Here is a 25,185-nt window from a genome sequence, read left to right as displayed (position 1 = left end):
TTACAGCTAATATCCACTTAATGAGTACATGCCATGTTTGTCTTTCTGGTCTGGATGATTCAGAACATTTTTAATAGCTGTGCATCGAGACTTCCATTTTCAAGTATGTGCAGTCATCACACACGTGGAATATTCCATTTTATAGATATTGGGCAGTATTTTTAGCCATCTATTAATGGACATGTGGGTTGTTTTTCTCTGAAAGTTATGAACAACACTGTGGAGAGCATTGTGGATGAGATTGTATGTAGATACCGGCTTCCATTTCCCTGAGTGAATGCCTAGTAATGATCTGTCGATCATATGGGAAGTGTATGTTTATACACTGAGGAACTACCAGTCTACTTTTCAAAGTATTCCATTTTATATTCCTACAGGCAGTGTATGAAAGCCTTAATTCCTCTAGTTTCTCATCAATACTTAAAAAAAGATTTATTATGTTTGGAGGAAAGGGGAAATTTTCGTTGCCAAATTTGAGGGCCAAGATCATGAACCTTTACCACTGTCTTCTAAATTTTATAGTTTCTGGCTTATCCTGAGATTCCGGTCTAGTTTTCCTCATTTTGTGTTGTTTTCTGGTTGCCACATCATTACTGAAGACACATCTCTCTGAATGAATGGTCTGTGAAATGGGCTATCATGGACACATGGGTTATGTCGAGACTGTCAGTCTTATGTTGATCTGCATCTGTCACACATAGTACTCTACACTCTTGATGGCTCTTGTTTATTTGTAAATTTTGAAATTGGGAGATGCGAATCCTAACTTTATTATTTTTTCATTGACTTTAGCTATTCTCAGTCTCTTGGAATTCCACACAAAGTTTAGAATCAATATATCACTGTCATAAGAGTCCCTTGAAAGCCTGTAGCTCAGTTGGGGAGTTTACTCATCTTAATTTCAGTCTTCAGTCATGATCATGGCATGTTTTCACATTTATTTAGGTCTTCCTTTTTTAAAAAACATTTGTGCTTTTCAAAATGTAACTCTTGCCCTTCTTAATTTTCCTGTATTTTTGATGGTATTGTAAATGCAACTGTTTCATTTTTGATGTATTCATTGCAAGTAAATGAACAGTTGGTTTCTGTCTTAAGTGTTCAACAACCTTGTTAAGCTACTTGACTTTTTTGGTGCAGGGATTGAACCTAGGGCCATTAAAATGCTAGACAAGCATTCTATTGAATCCCAGTCTTGAACCTCTTGGTCTAGTGGATTTTAATCATGGTCTGTGTCGACTTTTTGTGCAGATTATGAAGTTTTAATAATTGTACTACTGCTTGTCCAAATTAACTTTCTTTCCTAATTACCATGGCTCCTCCAGTGCAGTGTTCCTAGTCAGTCCTAGGGAGAAAACAACAAGTCTTTCACTATTGGAATATGGTGTTACGTATATCCCCCACCTCACCTGATCCTCAGGTAGACTGCTTTAATCCAGTGAAAGCATTTTTCTGGCTTATTGAGTGTTGTTTCATTAAAAATGTTGAATGTTATTAAAGGTCTTTTTCTGTGTTCATTGTGAGTTTTGATACTCTAAGGATATAGTATATTACCTTGGTTGGGTTTCATGGTGGATCATTTGCATTCTCTTTGCAAATCCCTTTTAATTATGGTGATAAGTTTTGCTTCCATGTTTGATTTACTAGTTTGTTGAATTTTGTACTTCTCACAAGCTGTTGTCTGAAATTTTATTGCATGGCTTTGTCTGGTTTTGTTCCGGGGGTAAATCTGGCCTTTTAGGAAAAGAAATATTTCATCTTATTCTGTTAAGTTTGTATTAGCAAAGAAGCCACCGGAGCTGGTCTTTTCTTTGTGGGTAATTTATTGATGAATTCAGTCCCATTCTTCTCATGGGTTCATTCAGGTCACCTGTCTTTTCTAGAGTCAGTTTTGGCAGTGTGCATCTTTCTAAGACATTGTCTGTCTCTCCAGAGTTAATGCCATATAATCCCTTTTGTCCTTTAAGGTCTATAGTAAAATCCTTTCATTTCTTATCAGTCAATCTAACTAAAGGTTGGTAAATTTTGAGAACTTCTAAGACTATTTTATATCATTTATTTTCTCTATAAACATACACCCTAGTATTATTTTCTTCTTTAAGTCTACTTTGACCTTTTAAAAATTGCATGTATCTGTTGTGTGTGTGAATGTGTATGTGCACACAGGGTCAAAGAACAATATCCAGAGGTTGATTCTCTCTTCCTTTAGGTCATTAGGCTTGCATCTAGTATCTTTTCCCATGGGCCATCTCAGAGGATCTTGGCTTATTTGGTTTTTCTAAGTGCATCAGATGGTTAGGTAACTGATTATAGTATTTTTTTTTCATTGCCTTTAAAAAATATCTCCGTATCCTTTGTAAATATGGGCACTAACTACAAAAGTAGGCATTACCTGCACCTCATAACTTGGCATTATGTATGTTTATTTCAAATTACATTTGATTTTCATATGGCTTCTATTTAACTTGTACATCCTGCAGGGCCATGAAACTTCCAGTTTTGTGAGTTTTCTAGACTTCTGTTGCTGATTTCTAGTTTCATTTCACTGTGTCTGAAAAAACAGTTTATATATTTAAGTCCTTTTAAATGTATTGAGAGTTTCTGTTTGCTTGATGAAAGGGTCTCATGTAGCCCAAAGGGGGCTTGAATGTCCCTCATTCCTAAGTGCTAGAGTTTCAGGTATGTACAGCCATGACAGTTTACCCAGTGCTGGGATTGAAAGTGACCTGAACAGGGCTTGTGCATGATAGGCAAGCACGGTACCAACTGAGCAGTGTCGCTAGCCTTCCACATTTGTTTAAGATCTCTGTAAGTTCGAGACCAGCCTGGTCTGCAAGAGCTAGTTCCAGGAAGACAGGCTCCAAAACCACAGAGAAACCTTGTCTCGAAAAACCAAAAAAAAAAAAAAAAAAAAAAGAAAAGCAAGTATTAGCCGGGCGGTGGTGGTGGAGCACACCTTTAATCCCAGCACTCGGGAGGCAGAGGCAGGCGGATCTATAGAGCGAGTTTTGGGACAGGCACTAAAGCTACACAGAGAAACCCCATATTGGAAAACAAACAAACAGAAACAAAAACAAAACCCAAAAAAACAAAGCAAGTATTTTATTGCCATCAAGAAAATAGTGTTTTCTAGATGTCTGTTAGGTTAGGTCAAGTTGTTTAAGAGACTTGTTAAAGTTTTCTCTTTGATGTTCTGCCTAGATCTTCTATTGTTGAAAGTTTTGTTACTGAAATCTTTATATTTTTAGGTTGTCTGTTTTACTTTTTTTCTGTCATAGTTTATTATTTGGTGCCCTATTAATAGACACACTAATGTTTATTACAGCTTCTTGATGGATTGATCTTTGTGAACTAACCCTTCAGTAATATTTGTTTCTAAAACCTATTTTACAGTTTAATAGCTTATAGCTACCCAGCTTTCTTTGGATAACTATATAGTAAACATATGTGTTGTTTACTGTCAAACGTATTTGCATTTTTAAAGTAAAGTGTCTCCCAAAACAGTTTGTTTTCCCAGTCTTACAACGTGTGTTTAATCATTTGCTTATGTTGTTACTGTCTCTACTACATTTGTCTATTTCACTTGTTTTCTGGATTTTTTTCTTTTTCTTTCTGGTTTGTCAAGACAGGGGTCTCTGTGTAACAGCCCTGGCTGTCCTGGAACTTGCTCTGTAGACCAGGCTGGCCTTGAGCTCTTAGAGATCCACCTGCCTCTGCCTCCTGAGTGCTGGGATTAAAGGGATACCACCAGCTTGGGTACTTATTTTCTAGGTATCTTATATAAATGCTTTCTGTTGTATGTCTTTGTTCCTTTATTTCTCCTTTTTTCTTTCTTTTGAATTAGGTGTTTTCTATTTTTTGCTATATTTTCTTTCCTCTCTCTTTCTCTCTCTCTCACACACACACGTATTTTAAGTCCTTAGAACTTAGCTTCAAATTCATGTCAACAAGATATACGTGCATTAGTGTTCTCTTTCCCCATTTACCTTTTTGTGAGGGTATTGTTTATGTGTTTATATATATTCCACTGGAAGTACTGCGAATCCACCATTACCTTGACGCAGTGGTAAGACTTCTAAAGGAACAAGAAAAAGGCATGTGTGTATTTATAGCTGCTGTTATAGTACCCTTCCTTACATTTCCGCTTATTGGTTCCTGTGGGTTTAAGTGGTATCTGCAGTCACTTGTTTAATACCCTACCCACCTCCTTTGTACATTTTTGTTAAATGTATATTTCTGTTACAGCTACAACAAAACATCATACACATGCATTTGCCCTGTCTTTCTGATATGCTAATGCTTTACAAATGTTCCTGGACCTTTGCATGTGTGCTTGTGTCACTTGTTTCCATTGCCTCTCTGTGAGGGCTGCTGTTAGCAGCAAACTGTTTACTGTTTACTCACTTCTGAAAGGATAATTTGCAATAGGATGCTTTTCTTTTTGACCTTTGTGAATCTGTTGCTCCACTTGTACAGTTTCTGATGAGAAGTCAGCTCTTACCATATTTGACTTCCCTGTAAAGGAAAAATGGTTTTCTCAATGCTTTCTATGGCTTTAGATTTTTTCTATGATAAGCCTGGTGTGGATCTCTTGATTCAGTCTGCTGTTTGACAAGCTCCCTGAATGTGTACAATAATGTTTTAAAGTAAACTTGGCTGCTTGTCAGTCTTTTTATTTTTTTACCCCAGTGTCTTGCTATGTAGCCCAGGCTAGCCTGAACCTCTTGATCCTCCAGCCCCTGCCTACCATGATGCTCAGCTTAAGTCTTTATTTCTTTGAACATCTTTCTTTGCTTTGCTACCTCTGTCCTCTTCTTCTGACACTCTTGTTCCATAAATGCTGATGTGATTCCTCATGTCCAAGTTTTCTGGGGCTGTTCTCTGTTTTTCTGTTCTTCAGACAATATACTCCTTGGGCAAGTTTGTTGATTTTTTTCTTTTCCAGTTCAGATCTACCAAGTTCCACTTCCAGTCAACTTTTCAGTTTAGTTACTGTACTTCTCTATAATGGGTTGTGGTTTACATACCAGGCTTTCATGGTATGTAACTTCAGGTTTTCATGAATAGCTGCTTGTTCATTTGCTCTACAGTCTTTGAATACAGTGGCAGAAGGTTCACTGAGCTGTTCACTCTGCCATGCCTGGTGTGGATCTCTAAGTATTCTCTGTTTGTAGGTCACAAAAGAAGACAGATCCTTCCAGAATATCATGCGCTGTTACAGGACTCAGCCACAAGCCCGGAGCCAGGTAACCATGTTTTCTCTCAGGGCTGAAAGTAAAGCTTAAGTCTGTGATGAATTAAAAAGAACAATTAGCTATAGTTAGTTCTGTGCCTTCTCCCCACCAGGATTTATAACTAAGAATCTAAGGGGATTGGCTGTTTTAATCTTTTACATCACTGGCATTCAATTTCATGCAAGTTATTTAAAGTCCTCTTCCTGCAAAGGCAATGCTGTAAAATATTTATTTTTATGTATATGGGTGCGTTGCCTGCATGTGTATCTGTATACCACATGGGTGCCTGGTGCCCTTAGAGGCCAGAAGAGGACATTGCATCCCCTGGAACTGGAGTTAGACTGTTGTGAGCCATCTTGTGGGGTTTTTGAGAATTGAACCTAGATCCTCTAGAAGAGCAACTGTTCACTTAACCACTGAGCCATCTCTCCAGCCTGTGACATATTTCTTAATTCAGAGAAGTTAACTGATTTTCATGTCCCCTTTATGCCTGGCTTAGTAAAAAGCACAGTAATCATCTAAGACAATGTTGAATGAAAATTAAAAACCCACTTTATCTTGAACATGGCTCATTTGTCACTGAAAACCAAGAATGTTGTTAGACTTGTTTTGTAAAATAACTTGACTTTACAGTCGGTATTGGTACTGCTCTGTAGAGTTTTAGGCAGTACTTAGAATTTGTATGAGATAGGCTCTGATATAAGCTGTTAGGGAAGAGCTTCTGGGACCTAGCTCACAAAGTTTTGTTGTTGTTGTTGAGACAGGCTATGTAGCCCTGGCTAGCCTGGAACTCACTGTGTAGATCAGGCTGGCCTTGAACCCACAGAGATCTGCCTGCCTTAGCTTCCTGAGTGCTGGTTTTAAAGAATGTGCACACACGCACACACACACACACACACACACACACACACACACACACACGAAATCCTAGAGAATTAGAGTATCTGTTTATTGCTCTTAACAAGTGTGTATGTGCCCATATAACCACATCTGGCTAGATCAAAGCTTTTGTTATTTTTTTCTTTTTGAGATAGTAGCCCAAATTGGTCTTGAACTTGCAACACTCCTCACTAAGCCTTCTGAGGGCTGGTATCACAGACATGCACAATGCCTAACTTGGTTGCCATTCTTAACATTCCCAGAAGACAACCGTTACTAAGTGTATTTTTGTGAGGATCAAGGACCATATATTAAGGTCCTGCCAGCTAGTATATAGTTAATAAATGCTGGTTTCTGTCCCCCTCTCACTGTCTCTTTAAAGGTATACAGAAGTGTTTTGATAAAAGGGAAAAGGAAAAGAAGAAATTCTGGCAACAGTGACAGCAGAAGCCACCAGAATTCTCCAACAGAACTAAATAAAGACAGAGGTAAAAAGGACAGACCTTTATGAACATCTAATTTTTAGGTCAAAAGACTAAGAAATCTAAAATAAAAATACATATAGAAGTAGTTTATTCTCAGATAATTTGTTGGAATAAACTAAACTTGGTGGTCAGTTGTCCTTTCTTCCAGTGCTTTGAGGCATTTAGAGAATAACATGTTTCAGATAGGAATTTCTAGCCTGAATTCCAGAAAGAGCTTGCCTGTTGATTAGACCTGTGCTATAGAAATATTCTTCCTAGTTCTTGACTTAAACTTGTTAGTACAGGGCTCAGGTTCCAGAAACCTCTGTGTAACTTACTAATATAAACTACTCAGTCAACCTGTGGTACAGTTATAATAAAGGAATAAAGTTATTTTTGAGCTTTGGTTCTTGGTATGAAAAACAGAGCTCAAGATACAGGGATGGTGGTCCATGCCTATAATTTCATCTCTACTAAGACTAAGGCAGGACGACTGTGAGCTCAGACCTGCCTGGACTATAAAGTGAGACCTTCTCACTGGATGATAAATGATGATGATGATACAACTGGGCTGAGGACATAGCCCAGTCGGTAACTTATGTGGTGCACAAGGATGTAGACCAATTTGATCCCTAGCCCCATGTAAGAAGCCAGCCATGGGAGCAAGCACTTGTAATCCTAGGTCTTGGGAGGCAGAGACAAGTAGATCACTGGGGTTTGCTGGTTGGTGCATCCCAGGTTCCACTGACAGACCCTGGCTCAGAAAGAAGATAGATAGCTCCCAAGGAATGGTAGCCAATGTTGGCCTGTGGCCTCCACACACATGTACCTACAAACACATGAATGACACACACCAAACTCCAAAGAATCAGAGTGCCTGATTATTGCTGTTGATGACTGATGCACACATATAGATGTTTCCCCTTTTCCTAGTCTTTTTTCAAACAACCCAGACCACCCTTTGTTCTCTTGGCTGCAGCCAGTAGAGATTCCAGTCCAGTTATGAGGTCAAACAGCACCTTACCAGTTCCACAGCCCAGCAGTGCCCCTCCTACCCCAACTCGGCTGACAGGTGCCAACAGTGACATTGAAGAGGAGGAAAGAGGAGACCTCATTCAGTTCTACAACAATGTCTACATCAAACAAATCCAAACATTTGCCATGAAGTACTCGCAGGCTAACGTAAGTGCATCAGGGATCACTGGGTGCTGCTTTTACTCTTGAGGGGGAGGAATCATTTGTTTGACCTTTTCCATCATAAACTAGACTTAAAAATAATTCTTTCATTAAATAAAACTAAGAATGTCTCCAACCAACCCAAGTACCTTGTCTAATCAATATAATTTCTGATGATGCTCAGCAGTATGAATAAGACTGTGTAGAATTCTCTGCATCTAGCAGGAGACAGAAACCACATGAATTCAGATTGTGGAGTATTTAACAGTGATGGCCTTGCAAATAACTAAGCTTTGTGCTTGCTGTCACCTCATATACTAAATGAGAATAGTAGTAATTAATAGTTTATCTGGTTGTTGTAAGCATTAAATGATGTATAAAGATGCATAGCAGAGAGGCTGGCGGGAACTGAGCACCTGTGCATGTTAGCTGTCTAAGTCTCTTTAGTTTCTTTGATTGTTGCTGATCCATTGCTGTTCAGCATTCAGAGGCTTCTGGCTTATTATGCCTTTCACTCAGTAAAATTGATGACTTTTAATACACCCTACCTACAAGTTTCCTTCGTCAGAATTACTGATTTTATTTTCAACAGATGGACACTCCTTCCCTCTCCCCCTATCCATTTGTAAGGGCAGGCTCCCCTCGCCGAGTACAGTTATCTCAGAACCATCCCATCTACATTTCCCCACATAAAAACGAAGCAATGCTTTCTCCTCGAGAGAAGATTTTTTACTACTTCAACAACAGCCCATCAAAGGTAAGCCTACATAAATGGCTTTAGCTAACTCTAAAGTGCATCGGGATGCTAGGAATAGAACTTTTGCTAATTGTACTTCTTAGAGCAATGGCAGCTACCAGGCAACAGAAGGCAGAAAGTCACAAGGGACAAAACCCAGGGTGAACTGGTTTGATTGCTGAGGACATCAGGATTAGAAATAAAATAGGGGAACTAACTCCATTTTTCTTGCCTCCTTTCCTATCTGTAAATTTTGGACATTGAGTTTTCTTTCACTTGTAAGATTTTATTTTTTCTATTTCTGTTCAGAATAGAAACTTTGGACCCCTAAACTGGTTACCAAGTTGTTTCTGCAACAGACAGTGTCTCTGTCTTTTGGCCCTGTTTATAGAGGAAATAAAAATAGAGAGCTCAGGGTTAGACATATGTGGTAGCATCTGCCTTAGTCTGAGAGCTGGGAAACTTGAGACTTGCTGGTGAAGAGTTACATAGTCCCTGAGATGTAGAAGTGCATCCAAGAAGCAGAGAAGAAAGTGATGTCCTTAAGGCAAAGGCTGTCTCAGATGACAGGCTGAGATGAGGCCTGAAGAAGCTATGACAAGCCAAATTTGTTTTGTTACAGCTCTGTTGACTGAGCATCTCCCCAGCCCTGTTACCTATTTGATTCCCCCTCCCCCCCACCCCAACCCATCTGGCAATGTATTTAGTTAAAATTGCAAGTCCAGTTTTATAAATAATACATCCCAATACAGGAAATATCATACCACTGCAATTGCTTTTGGGATCAACTGGTATCAATCTGTTTGTAGGTTTAACTAAGGCCATCTGAAGTTAGATATAAAGACTTAATGCAATTGCTTCAAATGTGAAAACACAGACAGTTTAAAGGATGGATCCTGCCTAGTGGTGGTGGTGCACACCTTTAATCCCAGCACTTGGCAGGCAGAGGCCAGCCTGGTCTCCAGAGTGAGTTCCAAGATGGCAATCCAAATGTCTAGTAGTTGATGAATAAAACATGTATGTGGCCCTCAAAGACCAAGTACAGCAAATTTGCATGAAATCATTTCTTTCAAAGATGTTTTTATTGATACAAAATTATTTATTTTTATATTTTTTGAAGAGTTTATATAGAACTGGCATTACTTCTTCCTTTAATGTAGTTTCTCCCTGCAGCTCCAGTGCCTTGAAAACATGGCAGTGAGTTAGGTTAGCTGTAAAAGACTGCATATGATTCTACTTTGGTGAAATGCTCATAATGAGCAGATATATAGAGGCAGAAAGGAAATTAGGAAAAAAGAGAACATTTCTCTAGAGGAAAAGATTTCTCTGGGAGCAGAAAGGTTGTATGTGGAGATGGTTGTACCGTGCAGACACCACTTGAGTCACACACCTTAAATGGGTGAACTATATGGTATGTAAATTATATCTCAGTAAGGCTGTGTTAAAGAACATGTTAAAAATATCATACTACCACCATGTAAAAAGAGAACTAGAGTAGTTATGTAACAGGAAAACTGGACTTCAGAGCAATGAGTATATGACCAAGAGATTCGTTTCCTGGGCTGGGAATATAGTTCATCGCTAAAGCATTGGCCTCGCATGTACGAAGCTCTGTGCTCAATTAAGAGAGATGTGAGATGAGAGAAAAATAGTCATAGTTGAGAATTGTAATAACATTTCTAAGTGAAATGTTATTACATACACATACAACATACACACACTGAAAGAAGTTTGAGGATTAAGGGGTAACTTTCATGCCCATAAAGTGAAGGCACAGAAGAAATGGACAGACTGTGATGTACCTACACTACATAAGATACAGTAGCCTTAGGAGCCCAATATTGATTAAATTTGCTTTTAGATTTTATGTCTATGAGTATTTTGCCTACATTTGTGTATGTATGCCATTTGTGTGCCTGGTGCCTGGGGAAGTCTGAAGTGGGCATCAGATCCCCTAGAATTGGGAGTTAAAGATAGTTGTGAGTCACCATGTGGGTGCTGGGAATCAAATCCAGGTCCTCGATAAACCCTGAACCATCCCTCCAGCACACTCATTTTTGAGACAGGCTCTCATATGCTATAGTCCAAGCTGACCTCAAATTCCTGCCAGTCTTCCTGCCTCAGCCTCCTCAGTGGCAGGAAAACAAGCAGGACTACTATATCAGTCTGAAATTTCTAGTTTAAAAAACATTTCAAATAAATGGAGCTGCAGGTAGCGACTACATTAAAGGAAGAAGTAATGCCAGTTCTATATAAACTCTTCAAAAAATATAAAAATAAATAATTTTGTATCAATAAGAACATCTTTGAAAGAAATGATTTAATGCAAATTTGCTGATCTAACTTCATCCCTAATGGTGAGACCCTGATGCCTCCCTTCCAGTGTCCGTTCTCACTCGTATTTATCTCTGGTCTCTAGATTCTGTCATGTGTAAAAAGGCAAGATAAAGAAGTCAAGTATGCATTGTGTATAGAAAAAGCACAAAGCATGAAAGCTACCCTCTGACCCCACAAGTACAACTTGGTAACTCCTCCCCAAATGTTAAGATTTGAATGTTTGAACTGTGAAAAAAATACCATGTACTGTATGAACATAATTACCTACAAAAATGTACTTTATAAATGTGCTATGATTAAGTTATCTAGCTATACAATGAAGAGTAACTTTATAATCTATGTAGCATTTAATCAACTGATGTAGTCAGTGAGCAATATAAGGAATACTGGGGTAAGCTGGAGACCCATAGAGCAGCAAATGCAGACTAGACGTCTTTAGAATGCAAAGGGTAGAAGAGAAAGGATCAAAGAAAGCTTTGCTTATGATACCTAAATTTTTGAAAATACATATGCCGACAATATACATTTAATTAAAAATTTTCAATTTATTTCAGAGTAAAGAATTAAAATGATGGGTTAGAGTGTAGCTCAGTGGTAGAGTATTTATCTGGCGTGTGTTAGGCCCTGGGTTTAATCCCCAGAACCACAAAAAGGCAACAACAACAAAAAAGTAAGTGAAAAGTCTAGGATCTATTATTAAGTCTCATGTAGCCCAGGCTGGTCTCAAATTTGTTGTGTAGTTGAGGATGGCCTTCAACTTCTGATCCTTCTGCCTCCACCTCAGAGTGCTGGTATTCTAGGTGTGCACCTCCATACCATTTATGCAATGCTGGGAATTGAACACAGGGCTTTTTCCATGCTAGACTAAAGCATTCTACCAACCGAGCTGCAGCCTTAGCCCTAGGATGTGCACTTTAAAATCTGAGAGATGAAAAGTGACCAGAATTGTCCAAGCAGGGTGGTGGAGGATTCACTGTTAATTCACTACTTTGAGATTCCTTAAACTATGTGTGTGTTAACATTCTCAATATCCTCTTTAAATAAGAAACATGAACAAAAATCTGAGCCAACTGGTACCAGAATAGTTTCTGAGCAGACTTTGAGGCCCGAGAAACAATCCTAATGACATATTCTGATTTCTTTCTTCATTGGACTGCTCACTGAAGTCACTGAACCTTAGAAATAATTTTAATAACTCCTCAGTTCTCCCTTCGAAGAACCCATGCCTCCAGAGGCCACTGATGCATCCATTACCTGTAATGAATGCCTTCAGGACCAAAGCTTATTTCTCTAGTGAAATTGTGGTTGAGAAGGTCGAAAACAAGTGGCTGGGTGTTATCCCAACTACTGGGGACAGGAAAATCACAAGGTTGAGCCCTGCTTGGGCTGCAGAGTTCAAAGCTAGTCTCAAAATGAAGAAAAACCTTGGCATGGTGGCTCACATTTTTCATTCTAGCATGCATGAACCCGATGCAGGAGAGATGCTGTGAGTGAGGCCAGCTTGGGCTTTAGAGTGTGTTACAATCTGGCCTGGGCTACAGTGACACCTGTCTCAAAGCAAGAAAAGAGGAGGGTGGTGCTTTCAACAAGGCCTTGCTATGTAACTCCAGCTGACCTTGTCCTTTGTAGGCTAGGCTGACTTTGAACCTACAGCAATGCTTTTGCTTCTGCTCCCAAGTGGTGAAATCATAGGAGTGAGCCACTGAGCTTCCAAGTCATGCTGTCAAGATGGCTCAGTGGGTAAAGGCATTTGCCACAAAAGCCCCACATAAAGGTAGAAGAAAAAACTCTGCGGTTGTCCTCTGACCTCCACATCCACAGGCATGCACACACACGCACACCTCCACATCCACAGGCATGCACACACACACGCACACCTCCACATCCACAGGCATGCACACACACGCACACCTCCACATCCACAGGCATGCACACACACGCACACCTCCACATCCACAGGCATGCACACACACGCACACCTCCACATCCACAGGCATGCATACACACGCACACCTCCACATCCACAGGCATGCATACACACGCATACCTCCACATCCACAGGCATGCATATACACGCACACCTCCACATCCACAGGCATGCATATACATGCACACCTCCACATCCACAGGGATGCATATACACGCACACCTCCACATCCACAGGCATGCATACACACGCACACCTCCACATCCACAGGCATGCATATAAATGCACACCTCCACACATGGACTCACACAAAAATCTCAAAGTGGACGTGTGACTAAACATGACGTAACTATGATACTCTAGAACCAGGTATTGAGTATGTGTGTTGTAGATATGTGTACCACAATCACCAAGGAAGTCTGTTAAAAACACAAACGCTCTGCTTGACCCAGAGTCAGCAGTGTCCTGGCGGATCTGCTTGGGTTTTCTTTCTGCAAAGGTGTTCATTTAAATGTTTAAACTGCTGAATCCACGAGATTCTAACTTAATACTGAGCAATGTGCTTTAGCATTTTTAAAGTTTTAATATCTGCTTTTTCCTCACCATAGAGACTGAGAGAGATCAACAGTATGATACGGACCGGAGAGACCCCAACTAAAAAGAGAGGGATTCTCTTAGACGACGGAAGTGAATCCCCTGCAAAAAGAATTTGCCCAGAAAATCATTCCGCCCTGTTACGTCGTCTCCAAGATGTAGCCAACGACCGAGGTTCACACTGAGGTTAGCCTCCAGTATGGAAACTGTCTTCACATCAACTGCTTAGCAGTTAATGCATGCAGGATTATGGAACATTGCTCCTTAATCCAGCAGTAGATTAGAGCCTGCTGGAAAAGGGAAGCTCTCTGACTGGGTGTAGCAGTATATACCTGTTATCCTAGCACACAAGAGGCAGAGGGCAAGAGGACCAGAAGTCTGGGCTACATGGCATGTCTGAGGCCATCTTGGGCTATCTGGTGAGAATTTAGACTCACTTCAGGATATTTTTATTCATCCCAATTGCCTCTCCCCCTACTACTGAGTGCTTACCTTCAACACTGCCCAGAATCCAAACCTGGATTTTTAACTCTGGTAAACTCTTACAAGTCTTGCAGAAAACAAAACTTTAGAAGTTGTATAGGTGTGCCCCAGCAGAGGAATTGTATTTCAATTCATTCCCATTTGCCTATGATTAGGTCCAACCATGTGCTTTAGGATGAAAACACCTGCCATATTTACATTCACCAAACAGAACAGAGGGGATGGCCCAGACCTGGACATCTCCAGGCACTTGCCTAAGGCTCCCGTTCCCTTGAGCACTGTCCCTTCCCCAGGAATGTGGTACAGTGCAAAAGTTGTGCAATGTCTGAATGAGCCTGTGTAATTGGTAGCACTTTAGGGGTAAGATGCATGGTGTTGTAACCCAGATTTTGCTGTATATTTATGATGGCACTTTCTATAGTGTGGACTTTAGTAGGTACAAGACTTCTAGGCTAAACAGCCAATATTTTAATGCTTTTCTTAAAGGACTTGATATAGCAACACGTTCTGAGCACGTGTAAAATGCTTCAGTTTGTGGTAGTGGCATTACATAGGGATCATCTGGCTAAGTAAAGATTTTTAAATTAAGATGAATTGAGAATTCAAATATCTTTGAGGGTATTCCTGGAAGTTAAAAAAATAGGTTGGAGAATTTAGGGTTTTATTAGTACACAGTACCATTTATACAAATTAGAAAATTATTTTAACAGCTATTGATTATCTACACATATCTTTATTAATCATTATTGTTCCAGTCATTTTTAAGTTGGACTAATAATCCTAAGGAGAAAATTCAATTGTAAATTGGATCTTTCTAAGCCAAGTTACTAAGTAACTTGATACTGCTCTAAAGAACAGACCTGGCACTGTCTACTGGAGCAGTGCTGTGCGAAGTACTTATAAAACCTCTTGGTACCGCTGCTGTAATTTTATATGAAAATTTGTGTATTTTTCAATAAAGCACTTATAAATTAGTCACTGTTTAGTTATATTGAAAAAGAGCATTAGTGTCCTGCATAAATGACAATCAATCATTTATTGGTTTATTTCATCTCTACTAACACATCGGTCATCCACCATTTAAATACCTGACTTCATTAGAAACCGTTTGAACACTTCTTTCTTCCTCCGGCCATAAAAATACAGTAATTTGCTTTTAAAAAAACAAAAACAAAACAAAACAAAAGAACTGAACAAGCATCCTGGTTCTGCCTACTTTCCTAATGCTTCTGAGACAGACATTTACAGCAAGTCAGCAGGCTGAAGCCGGAAAGCCAATCTTCGACTTGAAAGTGCTGCCCTCTGGATCTCTTCTCTACACCCTTCTTCTTCGTGGCCTAAAGTATGTACAGCTGAAACCACCAACTTCCAACTACCACCTAGTGTTCATTCTCTCCGCTGTTAAAGTAAACACAACTTACCTCTAACATACTCAGAAAAATACTTAAGCCTCAAGGTCCCCAATAATTTGGAGCACTGAACTAGATTCACCCTCACACTTCTGACAGAAGTAACGCATTACTCAATGAGAGGTCTTCACACCCTGCTGTTAGAACCTACGCATACACAACACTGATAGCCAGTCACTGTTCACGCAGTTTACTCTTCAGGCCGTCCTTCGCCATTAGTCAGCTCTAACTAGGCCAGAGTCCAGCAGGAAAGTGCATGGTGCACCAGATCCACCATCTCTTAGGTTGCTACTGTTTTCTCTTCTTTACTGAAAGGTTGTACTGAGCCAGGCTTTACCCATGACAGGCCAGCAACATGAACACTTTTATTGTGCTGTTCGTCAGGCTTCTTCTAGGCACAATCAAAAACAGACATTTAAAAAAAAAATACTGATGAGCAAGTTCAGAATCATACTGACTAGTTTCCCCAAGAGTTAGCTGTATGTAACCAGTGGCCTCAAGTACAGAGAGTAACGAAACTAGGATAGCCATATCAAAACTGGTTATGCACTTACTTTCTGAGTGAGCATCTTCTCTCTGGCCTCATCGTGTACAGAAGGGTTCCATGGAGAAAAGCTTGAAGGGCAGAAAATATTAAAAACAGTTCATGGCTCTCAAAACATGTACAGCATCCAATTGAGACAATGCTAATAAAACTTAAGAAGGAAGATTTTTTTTTAAGGTTTCTCTTTGTGGTCCTAACTGTCCTGGAACTCACTCTGTAGAACAGGCTGGCCTCAAACTCAAAGAGATCACCTGCCTCTGACTCCTGAGTGCTGGGATTAAAGGCGTGCACCACCATCATCACCACCACTCCTCCTCAACCCTGGCTAGAGAGCAATTTTTAATCAGTTGCTAGCATGTACACTGATATTACCTCAAAGTGTTATCTAAAAGTGTTTCATATCATAATTACCTCTTATAAATAGACTTATCCCTACAAACCTCATACCACCCCTGAAATATTAAAGATGAAGAAAACAAGGCAGAATAATCCAAATCTAGAAAGTCCAGAAACCAAGCAGTCCATCAGCTGAGCCCACACACAGCACTGCACTATAGGGCCTCCATTCTATTCTAGCATGTTCTCTCCACCAAATCTAAATGGTAAGGAGTTGGGCTGGATGATGTAGTTCAGTAATCCAAATTATTGTGGACCTTGAGATACATTTTTCTGAATATATTAGAGGTAAGTTATGTTTACTTCAACTAAGACTAGAGAGATGAGCAAGCACTATGGAACAGTTTGAAGTTGGTGGTTTCAGCTGTATGCATGTTAGGCCATGAAGAAGGGCATAGAGAGTAACTCATTGTCCTCACATGAAAAAATGAAGGAGCACTTGACAGATTCTCAGGAAACCAAAGTCACTAAGTATTCCATTATTGGTAGTGTAGCCACACAAAACCTTTGGTTTAAGGTCAAGAGCCCAAGTGCCATTAGGAGTTGAGCTGACAGAAAGTGGAAAGCTCCAGGCCAACATTCCATACGTTTCTCTAAAGCAGAAGTGTAAAAGGCCAGGAGACTACTACTTACCTAATTGCGTAGGGGTCTTCTATTTTGGGCTGGTCAAACAAACGAGCAGTACACACTTTAACGCTGTCGACCACTTTACTTTTAAAAAGCTGGATGTCTTTTTCATACCTGTGGTAAAAGTTTGAAAACTTTACCAACTTATCTTAAATAGTAATAGTAAACAATACGCTTATCCTAAGTTAACAGTAAAAATCACATACAGTACTGCAGCCTCTGGGTTCAGGGGACTTGTGGTGTCGATCTTGTAGAAGACTCTCCGTGCGTACATTAAGACCTGCCATATGTGATTATGGTTCCGCCTGCAGGGAAACAAGGCATGACTACTTCAGCTTCTTCCTGATGGCTGTGCTGCTACAAGAAACACTGACACACTAACCTCCACTTTGCAAATGCTCTCTTCACATCCAGTTCACCTGAGGTGGAATCAACTAGCGGATGAAAGACGGGAATATCGAACAGCAGGCGCTATGTGTAGAGAGAAACACTTGAGTGGGAGGATGCCATGAGCTGAACAGATCAGGGCCTTAACTACAACCACTTTTCTGTAAACAGTTTTCGACAGAGGAGATTCTCCTCTCCCACAGCATAACTATCACCAGGCAGACAGTGGATGGTGCAGCACAGCCCTGAGCTCACCCACATCCCTGAGGGGAGAAAGGAGTACATGACCCCAGAGTGCATAAAGCACCAAACCCTGCTGGCTGTGGGAAACATACATCTGAGGAAGCTGATTTCATTACAACATCTAAGGTCAGGAGAAGAATCGAGAAGTCTGTTAGCCTTGATTTCCCCTCAGTGACTGAAGGGATCAACTATAGTCCACTTACTGGACAGTCGCCATCTGGATAGTTATCAGGAATATACACCGTAAACTTGAATACGCCATCCTGATACAGTCCGTGTCGTATGAATATTACTCCAAACCACACTGCAGAGAACATATGCATGCTAAAGTCCCATCTGTATCAGAAGACCCCACACAACAAAAATGAAGGTCGAATCTACATCTTACCTAATGCAGAGCGATACGATGGCTGTACATAGACTCCTGGCAGCTTCTGCTTCACCACCAATGTACTGAAACAAGAGCAGTGTAAGCTGCTACACATGCCAGCGACACATCTAAGTCAAACCACCCCACATTTTCTGAGACAGGTAGCAGCTGTGCTCCAATTATAATGGAGTCATTCTGGTCTTGCACCCAAGTCTCCTAGATTACCACCCACCCTCTTCCTTCCAAACCAGTCCAGAGAAACTCAAGCCAATACAGGGTGTGAGACTCAGAATGCCAAACAGGGTCAAAGAATCGAGTTTTACTCTCAGAAACAGGTAATTCTGAACATTAAAACTGAGGTAAATGAGCTGATGTGGGAGCTCCTACATGTAGTCCCAGCACTCGGGGGCAGGGCGTGGTGGATCTTTGTGAATCAAGTTTCTACATAGTGAGACTGTGTCTCAAAAAACAATACAAATCAAAGCAAAAGCGCACAATAAAATTGAGGTAAATGTACTGGTAAAATTACTGCTTTAGAATTTATATATTCAAAAATTATTTTTCAGTATTAAAAATGTGGTACTTCCCCTTTGGGCTTCAGCATACTACTTTTGTAGTCCTAAACTGAAAGCAAACTGTTTTTAATTACAATCATAGGTACTAAGATCCAGAGTTGCCATCACTTAGCTGTCCTTTTGAGTCAGCCTCACTGGGTCAGTGGAGGGCAGGCTGTTAGGTGTACAGCGTTGCTCGTGGAGCTCCCGAACACCCTGAGCGCAGACTCTTTGGGCCTTGCTAGAGAAGGTGCATGCTGACACAAGGCAAGACACAAGTATCGTGGCAGAAAAATGCTATTCTTTTTCCTGGGACCCAGTTACATACTGGCAGCTATTTTGCTTGGTTCCCTGAAGCTGCAGCTATGAGCTGTGATCTGCCACCAAAAAGGACAGTGTTGACCAAAGCACCCTAAATACAGTTACCTGCAAATCCTGAAATGCACAGAGAACAGTTTATGGGGCTTTTTTTGAGACTGATTTTTATGTGTATGAGCATTTTGCTGGCCATGCATGTAAATGTACCATTGAGTCCCTAGGCCCCACAAAGGCGAGAAAGGGGCATCAGATCCTCTGGAACTGTAGAAACAAATGGTTGTGAGCTACCATGTGGGTGCTGGGAACTGAACTCGGTTATCTGCAAAAGTGTCAAGCGCTCTTGGCTGCTAAGCCATCTCTCTAACCGCTGGGGCCTTGTTTATTCCCTAAATACCTTTTCTAAGTTAGTTACTGCTCCATGCTGACCTTGAGCATTTTCTAAGTTACTTACTGTACTCCAGGCTGACCTTGAACCTACAACAGCTCTTACTGCAACTGTACCAGGTGTAGCTATTACCTTTTCAAGTCCCTGAGATTCAGCAGGTCCAACAGAAGCATGGCTATCAGATAGAGCTACTCAGAGATGTTTGTCAGAGAGAGCGGTTTTGTGTTTAAAACACAGCCAACTTTCAGTCTCCACAATAGAAGCCTGTCCACCTCATGGCTCAGACAGAAAACACAAGGCCTCCATTATAGAGCTGAAGAGACCATTGCCACACTACACTGGAGCCTCATTTCTTCCGACCATTAACAGCATCAGTACCCTAGGAGGAGTCATCAGTATGCTTTGAAAGTAACCAAACTACAGAGAAACTTAAAGACTAGAGAATTTAGGAATTCTCCAGACTTTCTGTCCCTTTAACAAATGATCCAAACTACATGGTGCCTGAACTCTTCTATGTGCCAGGCGGTGTGTCATCATTCCTGACCTGCTGCACAGTGCTCGTCCCTGCTCTCCTTAGGCAGGGGGACCATCAGTGCAAGGGTGAGCCTATGACAAGCTACACTGCCAACCTTTCCTCCTGATATGGACCTTCGAGGGTTTTATCAAGTAAATCTTCTGATAACAGACCTTCTGACATACGAAACAACTTTGTAAATACTTTTCTGAGGGCTGGCAAAATGGCTCAGTCAGTAAAGGTACCTGCCACCAAGCATAAGGACCTGACATCAATCCCTGGGACCCACATGATGGAAGAGAAGTAACTACAAGATATCCTTTGATCTCCACCTGTGCCATAGCACACACTGCTAACACACATACAATTAAAAAAATGTAATTAAAAATTTTTAAGCACTCTTGAGTTTTTTCTTCTAAGTCAGTGTTTCTAGTTCCTTTTCCTGCTAACTGTGGCTTCTGGACCCTTCCCTACTACACTGACCCCAGTCTGTCACAATGCTTCCTATAGCATGAGAGCCAAAATGGAGCCCAATGTGTGTGACCTAAGAGAATGTCACTCAGCTTCTGCCCACTTGATACAGAAACCTCTTCAGTGAAATTTCTCACAGAAAAGACGACAGAAATTAATCTACCAAGTTCCTAACCAAGTATATGTTCTCAAAAGTCCTGTCTGCCCTCCTGTTCTCTAAAGAACAGCAAGCTGGAGACAAGTCTGAGCCTTAAGATTAACTCAAGTCTATCAGGAGACATGACTTCATTCTTAACTTGCAGGGAGCCATTCATAACTGACCAGTCATCCATGAAGGACTCACAATTCTGCAAGAAGCGAGTACTCCAGGTAGAAGGGCCCGTAAGAGGCATGGGTGCCATTTGCTGACCGCGCTGCTGGGGCTGGAGATGCAGGCTTCGTTGCGGGCAGGGCGCTTTTGGGAACAGACGGCAGCTGCTTTTTCGGTGCAGTCCGTGGAGGACTGGTTTTCACATCCCCTGCTAGTGTCGTCTCTTCAGCTTCAGCTCGCTGTTGAGAATGAAAGTGTGAGAGCATTTATGGCAACTCTGAAAGCAGCATTGGAGAGCACCATCGTGGCTTCTAAGCTAGAGTTCTCTAGCATAGGAATTGTCACACCATGATCAAGATGCCTTCAAATCCCTTGAGAGGGCAGTCATGGAAGGAGCAAATAAGACTAAAGCAGAAAGAACCCGTACGAACAGTGTAGTCAGGCTTTTCACGAGCAGCTGAAGCAGGAAAGCCATTAACAAGATCAGAGAGCCTCATGTACATGCAGACACTGCAGAAATGGAGTTGAAAATAAACAGTGTGGGTGGCTGAGCTTAGCTGCTCCCTGGTGTGAGCACAGGGATAGGAACAGAGAAATGAAGCTGTATTCTCATTTGCTGAGGTCATATATGATCCTGCTGCTTCCACACTAGCATCCACTGCTCTCCTTCGTCAATGAGCTCGTAATGACCAGAAAACTAGTTCACTAGTGCTTCCTAACCTCAAGTACAGCAGAGGCTTTTTAATATATCGTACAAAATATGTGTGCGTAGGAAAAAAGTACTAATGATGTGCTACAGGTAGAACTGAGTTTTTAAATTACTGTTTGTATATTTTAAGCTTTCGTAAGAGGAAAATATATTTCTATTTTTTAAAGATTTTTTATTACATTATTTATTTGGGGTGCATGTGTGCCGTAGCACACATACAGAGGTCAGAGGACAAACTCAGACTAGGCAACAAGTGCCTTTATTCACTAAGCCATTCTGCCAGTCCACATATATATTACAGTTAATATATAATAAAATTGTGCATGATAGCTCACACTTATAATCCCACAACTAAGTAGGCTAAGGCAAGAAGACTGCTGTTTGCGGCAACCTGGGCTATAGTACACCAGGCTATTCTGTGCTATATAGCAAGACTTTATCTCTGAAAAAATAAAGACATTTTATTTAGACCATTTATTTATTGCCCAAATCCTAGTTGACTTGACCAAAGCTTCTCTAAAAACCAAATCCTGAAAGTATAACAGAGAAACATTCAGAATACATCACAATTTCATCAAGTATACATACAATCTAAATGAAACACTCTTAGCATAGTGATTCCTCAGAACTTCTGCTGATGTGAACTCAGCCCAAGAAACTGATTTTAATGGACAAAGTGATTTCTCAGAAATAAAACCCAGTAATTTTGGATAAAGATTACATGTGCTCCTGATAAGAGATTGCTAGCCCTCCCTTCCATCAGAATTGCTGTTTGACTGTACCTACTTTGCGCACAGAGTTTGCAGACATGCTCCACAAAGGGTTCATAACGTGTACTCCAAACAAAGAACTTCAGTGCTGTGTCATCAAACTCTTCTGTCCTCAGCATTCACGCTGCCTTGAAACAGGTGGAAAGAACACAACACACCGACACCAGCAGTTAAGACAGAGCCGAGCATCCTGGATACACATCACGTCAAGCAGTGCACAGATGGAGAGGCCTGGGGATGCCATCAGAGAGCTCAAATAATCTCTTCGCCACACCTTTCCATTGCAGGCTCCAGTTCCTCTCACACCCTCAGGAATCTATATGAAACTGCACCACAGTCAAGCATGCCAAGCCCAGTACTTGGGAGGCTGAGGCAGGAGGATCCAGAGTTTGAGGTCCATTTGGATTACATAGTGAGACCCGCTGACACACAAAAACAAGCAGACAGAAACATCACCTGTGTGCCAGGGTCCTGACCAGCATTTAGAATAGTCGTGAGTGGATTCAGCTTGCTCTACCACATTGCCACAGCTGCTAGCGTTGTATCCAGGCACCTGACTAATGGGAAGGCTGTATTCAAGATGCACTAACCGCCTACACGCAAGCTGTGTCACTGTTCTCAGGGTCAACGTGGGTGACTAGGAACGTCTTGAATAAGCTGTGTCAAGTACAAAACTAAGAGCCAACAAAGTAAGAAAAAACACGGGAGACCAAGTATACCTATATCAGGAAAGGGGGGTAGAATCCTGTCCCTACTACCCCAAGGAACTGCCCTTAAAAAACAACAACGAAAGACAAAAACGGGCTCATTATGTGGTCCAGAGTGTTCATGAATTCACTACGCAGCTCAGGCTGGTCTCAAACTCCACAAATTCCTGCCTCTGCCTTACACTACTGAAGAACAAGTCACAGGCAAAAGGTTCGTAGCAACAGGAGGTTTGTTCAAAGTACTAAACCGGAAATTCGGTAGTATGAGGCACTCCAAGAACTGTGAATGTATAAATTCAGGGAGGGTTCAAATGAGACAGTTCACGAACCTTCTGCTTGAAGCGTCAGGTAGTGGAAAAGAAAAGCAACTTTCAAAGATCACAAGGTCAGTGGGTCACTTACTAAAAACACAAAGACGCAAAGAAACAGCCAGCCGCATTTTAAGGTGTGACTCCTTATCTGAAGTGCGGTGTTTAGCAGTGAAAAGCTGAATGACAGTGAAAAGGGTCAAAACTTAGCAACTTTTCCTCAACTTCCTAAGAGGCGCTGCTGGGCTGTGCCTCTCTATCCGGCAGGGATCTACGTTCTCTGGAGTGTCTACAGCATCCATGGGTGGGTACTAGGGCTACCATCCCAGCCAGTGCCTATAACTGCTGTTGTGCTTTCCAGGAGACAGTGTCACCCCGTAATTAAACCAGAGGACAGGGATCCCAGCTCCCCCATTAACCCGCACGCTTGCAGCCAGTTAGCAGACTTCGCTAACCTGCTTTTAAAGGTGGCTGACACACCAGGATGTCGAGAAGTGGGGAGGAGGTATATTCCTGTTTGGCTTCAGCGAAAACCACATTGGGTTTTCAGGACCAGCACTGCACTGTCTAGGTACACCTGTTTTATCGGGGTCCTTCGCCCATTGAGACTCAGTGTTTCCTAATTCTAGATATACTGGCAGCAGGTACCTTTCAAGGTTGTGTCTTTTGCCTTTATAAGTTCAGTACACTGTCCTCAGTTCCTCCAAGAGACATCGTATGCCATTCGTCGCAGCGTTATTTTTAACGAAATGGTCCCAGCAGCAACATAAGCACATGGAACTGTAGCCAGCTTTTCAGAAACTACAAAGGTTGCTAGCTGAGCGATCTGCCAAAAGCATAGCATGACATCGTCCAATAGTAATGACAGATCTAAGACAAACAGGCTCTACCCTTGTTCTCAAAAACCACCACCAGCCTTCCTGCTCCTTTGGCTCTAAGTATAAAAAACGATTTGCGTGGCTTTACACCACACAGCTGAGCGAAGTTGGCATCTTCACCTGTGCGACGATGGGCACACGGCAGAGGGCAAGTGAGACTTGGCTACCATCGTTCCTCCTCTGTGACACAGAGCTAACATGGGCACATCACCGCAAAAGCGGGTTTATGAAATCCAACGTGAAGAGACCACCAGGGAGAACCGAGGAAAACAGCTCCGGCCTCAGACAGTCCGGCCGGGGCAGCTAGCAGGGCCGGGCACCTTCGCTCGGGGCACAAACCCGTCTCGGAGCACGTAGAGAATCTGGACAAACCTGTCCCGAGGTGATGCAAGGCTGGTGCCCGGCCCTAGCCTCTAAGCTGGCTGGAAGCCGGCCGGGCCCGCGAGTCTGCAGTCGAGGCCGAGGGCCTGGGGCTTCGCAGCAGCCCCTCGGCGGAGCGACCGGCCACAGCGCGGGCCGAGAAGCCCGACGGGGGAGCCACCGAGCCTGCCTCCCTTTTCTCCCTCGGCCGTTCGCGAGGCCGCGCAGCAGGTGCCTGGAGCGCACAGGTGCGGCCCCGCCCCCGTGTCCCCGCGCGGCCGCCGTCGCCCGAGTCCCCAGCGCTCCGCAGGGAACCGAACACCCGGCCGCGGACGACACCCCTCGGCTCCGAAGGCTCAGGAGTCACGGGCCAAAAGGCAGGACGCTCACCTGGACGCCCTCGATGCGGAGCTCAGGCGGCCGAGCGCCACCGCGGCCCGACAGCATCTCCGGCCGCAGCGCAGGCCGGCCCCTGCCGCTCCTCTCCCGCAGCGCCCCGCCCCGCCCTGCCCTCGGCGAGACACGCCCTGGACACGCCCCCAGACTGGGACCTTCCGCTTGGACGCCCGTGCCGAGTGGTTCTCAGGTTGTCCATCAAGGACGTGCTTCCGGAAGGCGCTGGGGAGGTGGGGGTCGGCACTCCGTCCTGCCAATCAAATCAGCGCCGCTCGGGTGGGGCCGCGCTCGTCCCTCCCCTTACGTAACAGCTCCCAAGGCAAGCTGTCAATCAAAGAAGCTTCCATCCCTGGGGAGGTAGGGTGGGCGGGAAACAAACGGGCACCCGGCTGCCATTGGACACAGCGTGTGCCAGTCACCATGGAGACCCGCCCAGCGGTTTATGCCGCAGCCACTGGAGCCTTTCTCTGGCAGTGATTGCTGCTAGCTCCTGGCTCCGCGGGGCACCGCCTGGTACCCAGGAAAGGGCTGGACCTCCACGTCGGGGACTCTGAGTCAGCGTCTGGAGTGGAAGGAATGTAGGAGAAACTGGGAGCTGTAAAATCGATGTTATACCAAATTTATTAATAAACCAACTCCAAGGACAGAATTATACTAACCAGGCTTGTTAGAAATAATTTTATCAGTGTTCCCGGGGATTGC

The 25,185-nt window shown here is 42.5% G+C and overlaps 2 protein-coding genes across 6 annotated transcripts in view; one reads left to right on the top strand and one right to left on the bottom strand.

Annotated features, from left to right (window-relative positions):
- The window catches only part of Rbl2 (RB transcriptional corepressor like 2), a 50,882-nt gene extending 36,081 nt beyond the window's left edge, over window positions 1-14,801 (top strand). For both annotated transcript variants that reach the window (XM_041650938.1, XM_041650937.1), the window contains 5 exons: window positions 5,172-5,243; window positions 6,493-6,598; window positions 7,554-7,756; window positions 8,343-8,507; window positions 13,359-14,801. In XM_041650938.1, coding sequence (XP_041506872.1) covers window positions 5,172-5,243; window positions 6,493-6,598; window positions 7,554-7,756; window positions 8,343-8,507; window positions 13,359-13,529 — 717 coding nt within the window. In that variant the 3' untranslated portion in view covers window positions 13,530-14,801. The remainder of the gene's footprint in view (window positions 1-5,171; window positions 5,244-6,492; window positions 6,599-7,553; window positions 7,757-8,342; window positions 8,508-13,358) is intronic.
- A 47-nt stretch (window positions 14,802-14,848) lies between these two features.
- Window positions 14,849-24,604, bottom strand: LOC121447600 (AKT interacting protein). 4 transcript variants are annotated; one of them, XM_041650939.1, is made up of 10 exons: window positions 24,478-24,604; window positions 21,851-21,962; window positions 20,389-20,594; window positions 17,822-17,886; window positions 17,637-17,737; window positions 17,186-17,274; window positions 17,010-17,108; window positions 16,810-16,917; window positions 15,791-15,851; window positions 14,849-15,627 (listed from the first exon to the last, which is right to left on the bottom strand). In XM_041650939.1, the coding sequence occupies exons 2-10, from the start codon at window positions 21,890-21,892 to the stop codon at window positions 15,517-15,519; spliced, it is 882 nt and encodes a 293-aa protein (XP_041506873.1). In that variant the 5' UTR covers window positions 21,893-21,962; window positions 24,478-24,604; the 3' UTR covers window positions 14,849-15,516. The 4 variants fall into 4 exon arrangements, with proteins under 4 accessions (XP_041506873.1, XP_041506876.1, XP_041506875.1 ...); XM_041650942.1 differs by having other exon boundaries at window positions 14,849-15,624; XM_041650941.1 differs by having other exon boundaries at window positions 21,851-21,958; window positions 24,478-24,590.
- Window positions 24,605-25,185: the final 581 nt, after the last annotated feature.

Source organism: Microtus oregoni, unplaced genomic scaffold (assembly GCF_018167655.1).
Source record: "Microtus oregoni isolate MIOR12 unplaced genomic scaffold, Mior012 000004F_ref0000308, whole genome shotgun sequence".
Lineage (NCBI taxonomy): Eukaryota > Metazoa > Chordata > Mammalia > Rodentia > Cricetidae > Microtus > Microtus oregoni.
Note: the sequence above shows the minus strand (reverse complement) of the source record. Positions and strands in the feature narration are given on the sequence as shown.